This window comes from Anneissia japonica, unplaced genomic scaffold, assembly GCF_011630105.1.
Source record: "Anneissia japonica isolate Jap-2015-1 unplaced genomic scaffold, ASM1163010v1 scaffold308280_len7371_cov336_single, whole genome shotgun sequence".
In the NCBI taxonomy this organism is placed as follows: domain Eukaryota; kingdom Metazoa; phylum Echinodermata; class Crinoidea; order Comatulida; family Comatulidae; genus Anneissia; species Anneissia japonica.
In genome coordinates, this window is record NW_022688845.1 from 1 (window position 1) to 7,371 (window position 7,371).

Below are 7,371 nucleotides of genomic sequence, written 5' to 3' on the forward strand. Positions count from 1 at the left end.
GCAAATGCATATTTTCTAAAAAAAGTCATTTTTAGTGAAATTTTGCCGGGAATGGGGCTTTAAAGGTTTGCATAGCGAAGAAATAATATATATGTTGAAGCTTGCGGTACACCACGTAAGTAGTTCTGAAAAGAACTGTTGTAGTTGAGAAAGTCTTGATGTTTCGATTGAGATGTTTCAATCGTCTTCAGGAGAATAATATCTGCAGACACTCCAAACAGGGAAATACTTATATGTTTGGGTAGAGAGGCTGGATGGTGATAAACTAACCAATGGGTGAAAGGCTAAAACGCAAGCTGGATGGTGATTGGATAGATAAACTGACCAATGAGAAGACTGCTAGTGAAAGGCTAAAACAAAAGCCATTGTTCACGAAAACAAAACAAAAGGGTGGAAACACCCAAACAAAGGCATGGTTCCAGGGTGGGAAAGTGGGTGAGAACGACCAAAAACAAAGGCATAGTTCCAGAAGTCGGGAAATGGTGGGGCTTCGCTAGGTCCGATTAAACATGGACAGCCAAATATCGCTGATGACAAATCCGATGTCTTGATGTACAGTATTGTGTTTGTGAATTTCGATTGCTTCTCTAGTCCTTCTGGAGTGCCAAGATGGTACGGTGGCTATTAGTTCGGCTTTGTCCCAATGTACACGGTGTTGTTGACTGTGGGAATGCATGACTATAGAAGATTTTTCTCGTCCTGTTTCACCAATGTAAACCTTCCCACATTCGCACGGGATCCGATAAACTAGTAGCACTTTCGAAACCACTTTTTTAAGTTTATCTTTTTACAATTTTTGTAGTTCAAGAGTATTTAAGTGTTTTGTTTTTTGTTCCTTAAAGTCGCAATTCCCTTACTTGAGCCGGTGTCGCCACCTTAGCAGTGCATGGTAGTAGAGCCGAGGCTTATCCAGGGTGGAAGCTACCGGAGCCCAGCATACTGTCGCCGGAGTACCTGAGTGTATGCGGTAGTGGTGGTGACGCCGTCTCAACAACAGGAGTGCGCATTTTTCATGCTGCTGCTTGGTTTTTTCCATTCTTGGTCTGCCTGTTTTTGAAGGCTTAATTTATCAATTATTTATTTATTTATTTTCTATTTGTTTATTTATTTACTTTATTCATTTATTTATATTTATTTAACTTATAATAAATAAAATTGAAAAAATATTCTGATTAATATAGGCTCTTTAATATAAGATATAATATAATTTAATTTTTTAAAATTCATGGTCGTACCTTTTTTCGGCGCCTTGAGACGATTTTATTGTGGAAGGCGCACTACAAATACCTTCGGCTTCCTTTGTGAAGACCATTCGGGATGTTTACCTCAAATCTACAGACACTCTTGTGAGCTTCGACATCAAATCAGTATTCACCAATGTACCTGTCCAAGAGGCTTGTCTTATAGCTAAACACCGTCTAGAAGAGGACCACACTCTCCAGGAAAGAACAGATCTAAACCCTCAACAGATTTACGATTTACTTTTACAGTGTTTAGTCTGCACTAATTTCAAATGGCGCAACCAGTTTTTCGAACAAACAGAGGGCATGGCCATGGGATTGCCTTTATCCCCAGTCATTTGCCAACATCAACATCGGAACATCAAAATAGTGACAGTTACACAGTATATATGACAATGTGTGAAGACTGGGTGCCAGGAAGGCCAGACTCATGACGATGGGAGCACCCAGAAAAGGAGTTACAGACTCTCAATGTCTTTGTTCTCCATAGTAAATTAATTTAATCGTTTCTTTTTTTCATTTTGAATTAGGTGACTGTGTAAGTGTAGCCGCCCGTGTCGTGTTCCATGCCTGGTGATCCTTTATTTTTTGTATATGAATAATGACAGACCCCTAAAGTTCAGAGTTAAAAAATTCACCCAAAAGTCACAGATACTCAGCTTATGATAAGGATTCTATAGAGATTCTATGAGGAATGATACGATTTAGGCTTATTAACTTTTTTTTTCAAAAATTAATGTAATCATTAGACTATTTTTTAAAGAATTAATACATATCATATAAGAATAATAATAAGTGTTTGCTTCGGCCTTCAAATAATGCTGTACTGAATACTCTATTGACATTGTGTAGGCGCTAAGGAGAGAGAGCAGGCCCAAGCTAGATGTTATATATAATATATGGCCTATGCTAGGTCCCATTCATTTGTCCTGTTTACTGTATTTTAATGTAAGCTTGCTTATAATTTATTACAGCATAAACAATGGAGGTATTACAGCAAACATCACCACCCCACACACAGTGGGGGTGGTGACCTATGCTCACCATGACATGAAAAACTACAGCGAGCCAAGTCCAGCGAAACCAGATTGCGCATGCGCTAGTAATTCCTTCAGTCATTCTAAATGAATAATTCATTCATTTTGGCTCAACTTACCTACGATAAAAAAATTTGCATGCAGTAGGACTATAAAGGTGGTAGGTTGTAGTTTATACCAGTAGGTGGAGGTGTGATATGGTAACCACATAAGGAGGTAGGACTATAAAGGTGGTAGGTTGTGTGTACCAGTAGGTTGTAGTTAGGTTGAATTTTTTCACAATACTCTATTAATTAAATTATGAAATCAACAATAATTTGCAATTCAAAAATATTCAGTTTCAGAATATTAAAAAGTGAATCTGACATTGAAATATTTATACAAATATATTAAGAATAAAAAGCAAATCTATTAGAACATTTATTTTTTCTTCCTTTAGCTGCTAGCATCAGCCAGTTATGATAACACAATAAAAATATTTGTAGAAGATAATGATGATTGGAGTTGTATATCAACGCTTGAGGGGCATGAGTCTACTGTCTGGAGCATTTCATTTGATGCATCTGGTGAAAGGTTAGCCTCATGTAGCGATGACAGAACAGTCAAGATCTGGAGGCAATATGAACCAAACAATCAACAAGGTTTGCAATAGAATTTATTATACTGTAAGTTATTTATTACAAATAACCATAACATCAATTAGGCTAACCTTGCCTTGTTAACTACTGAATGTATAGACATTACTAGTTCATGGGTTTGGACAAGTATGAACCCTGCGTTGTTGGGCCATCCAACTGAAGTTATTACCATTGCAAAACTTTCCTATATTGGTGTATAAGCACAATGTTTACCATCCTAAACCATAAAATCCAAAATGGACTAGGTGGACCCTTAGTTCAGATCTCTCTGTTCCCAAATCTTGGAAGCCACAATGGTGGTTGGACAGATAACTGTTAATAGTATTTTCTGGGGTTTTTTTGTGCAGGAATTCTGACTGATGGAAATTACCCAGCTTGGAAATGTGTATGTACTTTATCCGGTTACCATTCCAGACCAATCTACTCTATTCATTGGTATGTATGAAGTCATCAAGTTGTCAGACAGGGTTTGAAAATTTCAGGCAGAAGTCAACAGGGTCCAAGGGTAATGCTTCAGTGGTGTTACGGGGGCCATGAGAGGCTCGTGCCCCTCCCTGTATGTCAATCCGAAAAATAAAAAAGATTGAGAAAAATTTTAGGTAAAGAGAGAAAAAAAATGAGTGCACCCATGAGTTCAGTGGCAATCCAGCAGTGGGAGAATGCAGAGCTCGATCATTTACCACTTATTTACACCAACCATGGTGGGGCTGAGGTGGGCGTGGCAGCTTGAACTTCATTTTGAAAATGAAGAAATTAGAACATTGTTAGAACATTCAGTGCCCAACAGATTTTATACAAAATTACATTTCATTTCTTTTGATTTCATCTATTACAGGCAATGTACATAACACAGGTACAAACAAGCCTGATAGCCTTCAAGTGAAATTAATTACTATCAAGGGGCACTCCTAATAATTAAAAAACAAGAGGAAAATTAAAATTACATTATGAATATGAATATAATATAGATTTATTTTTTGTTTGCAATTGTGTGTGTGTGTGCTTTTTTTTGTCAGTTTTAATTTTGTCAGTCTTATTATTTTGAAAATACCATTGTTAAATTCCAATGTGTCTGCATTAAATTCATTTAATGAAGGTTGGGCTATTATCACTAGTGGCAGCATACACATTTGTCTTACATTGTCATTGGTTCACAAAGTTAGAGTAAGCCTACACTATCAGAATGCATTATTGTATCTATACTACTGGCTAGACTGCATAGCCCTGCATTTGTTTCTCATTCTTTCTTATTCCTCTGATGTTCAATGTATTCTCCTAAATTATTTATTTTTCTATTGGAGCCATTCAATGTTATTTTTGTATGAACACCTTATGATCTAGGAAATAAATAATATACATTTCACATTTCTTTAATCTTGCAGGTGCAATTTAACAGGTCTTTTAGCAACAGCATCAGGCGATGATTGTATCAGAGTCTTCAAGGAGGACACTAGCATACAAGACACTATCAACGTGCCCGCATTCCAATTAGTCGCATCACAAAGCAAAAGTCATCAAGAGGATGTAAATGGCGTAGCTTGGAATCCAAAAGATGCTGGACTCTTGGCCACCTGTAGTGATGATTATGAAATTAAACTGTGGAGGTACTCTGATGGGTGCGGTACTATAAAATATTAATGGAGACATATCACTTTCTAAAGTTGTTTATGAAAGAATGGGAGGACTTGAAGGAATGTAACCGAGATTGGTTGTGTAGTTAGTGTAAAGTTACAACCCCATCAGCTGATGCCATTGTGACTTCTTGAAACTGTAAACTGTATTTATATTGTTGTATTATATACAGCAATATTTAATAAAAGTTGAATTAGAGACCATTGTCTATATCACGAATACTTGATAACTATTACAACTGCTACAGACTGCTTGTCATTGCAATTCACCCTAGGAATTAAATAAAAAAGGTCTTTTGTAATGAAAACAAAAATTAAAAAATACAGTGCAGTATAATTTACAATTTCATGTGAAATGAAGAGAATATAGAGACAGAAAAGTTGATAATTTGTATGAATTGTATTTATTGTTTCTTAATTCAAAAAGACAACTATGACACTATATTATACCATATTATATACCGCATATATAGATTCCAGGCATTTGATTTTGTAAAGAGTGGGCATAATAACTTCAACCATCTCTCCTATGAAGTAGGTTGTATGATGGTTCATAAATTCCTAAGGGAAAAAAAATGTACTATCACGTAATTAAATTATACTTTTTTTCCCTAATTATAAGATCACTGTGAAATTTATCATTATGACACACACGGACGGTAAAGGCGAATGTGACCTCTATGACGAGAGCGATTGACCCTTTGGCTGTGCCATGGATCAGCTTGTCATGGCTGAGCGAGTAGGCCTAGGTGTACTTGTTGGCAGTGTGACCACTGCTTGGGTATTTACCCAAGATCTTGGGTATTTTGACATGGTCTTGGGTTCTTGGGTATTCCGTTCAAATCCTTGGGTATTTTATTTTTACTAAAAAAAATATTTTTGTCATAGAGGAAGAATTAAGACTGTAACAAAGTATATTTCAGTCCATTCAAGTAAGCAAAACTCAACGAAGTGCACATAACATTGTTAATTGACTGTTGATTGCTATAAACATGGGTTGGTTCAGAATTGTTTATTTGTGATTTGCGTTGCCATCGATCTTACCTAATTAATACATTACATAATAAAACTTGATCACTGATCTACACTGATAACACTGGCCAACTGAGGGCGTATTTTTCTATCCGTATTATTACCTCATGATACTAATTTAATAATAAACACAAACAATTACAATAAAAAATGGTTTATAAATTGAACTAAAAGGGAAACTATATATGCGAAAAAAACATTTTTTTCAAATTTTGATGCATTTTCAGGAAGCTTGGGTAATTTTGGGCAATTTTTGCTGAATCTTGGGTAATTTCGACCCAGTCATTGGGTATATCAAAAATTGTGAGTGGTCACGCTGCTTGTTGGGTACTCTTTTCATTACATTGTTTAGGCCTCGTAGGATCTATGCCCTGTGTGTAAACTGTAGGTATATAAAACAAATATTGATTGCTCTAGATTCAGGGAACAGTGAAATCTGTAGCCTCTCGGTGATGTAGAGACCATGGCCTACTAGTGGCCCTCGGGAAAGTAGTAGGTTGAGCGAGTGGGGAAGGGGAAATTCCCCCGTCGGACAGACCTGGACGCCCCTTCGTCCACACACGAGGTCGCCTGATCGAAAACAATAATTTGCCTATCCAAGTAACGTTATTTTGACTGCCAATCCCTAAGATTGTAGTCTGAACTGAAAGCACATTTTGGACCATATTAAGCCATAAAAACTCTCCCTGTGAACCCTAGAAGGGAGTTTTTATTCCGAGCCGTTTAGCAAAGACTCGTTGCCTCCTCCATCGGACATGTCAGACCCCTTTTCGGAAAATTTCTGGCGCCACTGCTGAGTAGGCTACAGTCTCCTCATCTCCGAAGGGCTATATTTCACAATTCCCCACAATAAAGATTTATTTTCACCAGAAAATACACTTGCTGAAGAATAATTATTGTTCAACTTTCGTTTGGTCATTTGATCCACGTCGTATCTTCGAGCCTGGGAATATTAAATGAGAACATAGCACTACTAGTACCGGTATACCCATACCTCACTTAACCACACAACAGCACACCTAGGCCTACAGCCTAAGGCGGTGTTTCTTCTCAATTACTGAAGTTATTTTATCATACAACTCTGTAAGGTTTTAATAGTAGTGCACAAGCTGTTTTGTTTTTTTAGCTTATATACCGGTAAGAGATTCTATATTAACTTTTACACAGACAGATTGGTTTCCGGATTCCAGGAACTTATTCCAGGAATATTATTACGAGAAACCGTAGCAGATAGAATAACACACAATACCCTATTACTTCCTTAGTTACTTAAATAGAGTTCTCAGTTTGAAAAGTAATACATTAAGTAATACAAAATTGTCTTCGCATGACCATAGTTTTGTTACGATAAAGTGCCACGTCACACACACTGATCAATAAGATACCGGTGACATACCGTTAACTATATGGAATACCGCTTGTCGTTGTGTAAAGCCGGTTTTCCACTTGGTGAATTTGTTCGCACGATTCAAAGCGTCGGTTCGCTTCCTGAGTTCTGATTGGTTGCGCATTTTTACACTTCGCAAAAACTCCGATAGAAATGTGAATGCGCATGGATTCGCGTGAATAAATTTGCGTGAATATACAAGGCATCCGACATATCCGATCAGTTTGCAAGGTCGTTTTACATGGCGCCATACTTTATTTTAAGAAATTTAATCAATTTAGTCTCTGAATTTTCAGTGAAGTTTGGGTTTAACTTTTTGCAGATATTAGCAGAGATGCCAAGTTTGTAAATTAGCTGGGAGTGAAAGTTTAAACAATCGAGGAAGCGAAGTGGGGGTGGGGAAGG

At 37.0% G+C, this 7,371-nt stretch overlaps 1 protein-coding gene across 1 annotated transcript; it reads left to right on the top strand.

Annotated features, from left to right (window-relative positions):
* Positions 1-2,717: 2,717 nt before the first annotated feature.
* On the top strand, positions 2,718-4,532 carry LOC117123702 (probable cytosolic iron-sulfur protein assembly protein CIAO1 homolog; the record flags this gene model as incomplete). Its single annotated transcript, XM_033269723.1, is given in 3 exon segments — positions 2,718-2,919; positions 3,264-3,351; positions 4,299-4,532. Coding segments are annotated over 3 exon segments (524 nt in total), but the record flags the coding sequence as incomplete, so codon positions are not given.
* Between the last annotated feature and the right edge of the window lie 2,839 nt (positions 4,533-7,371).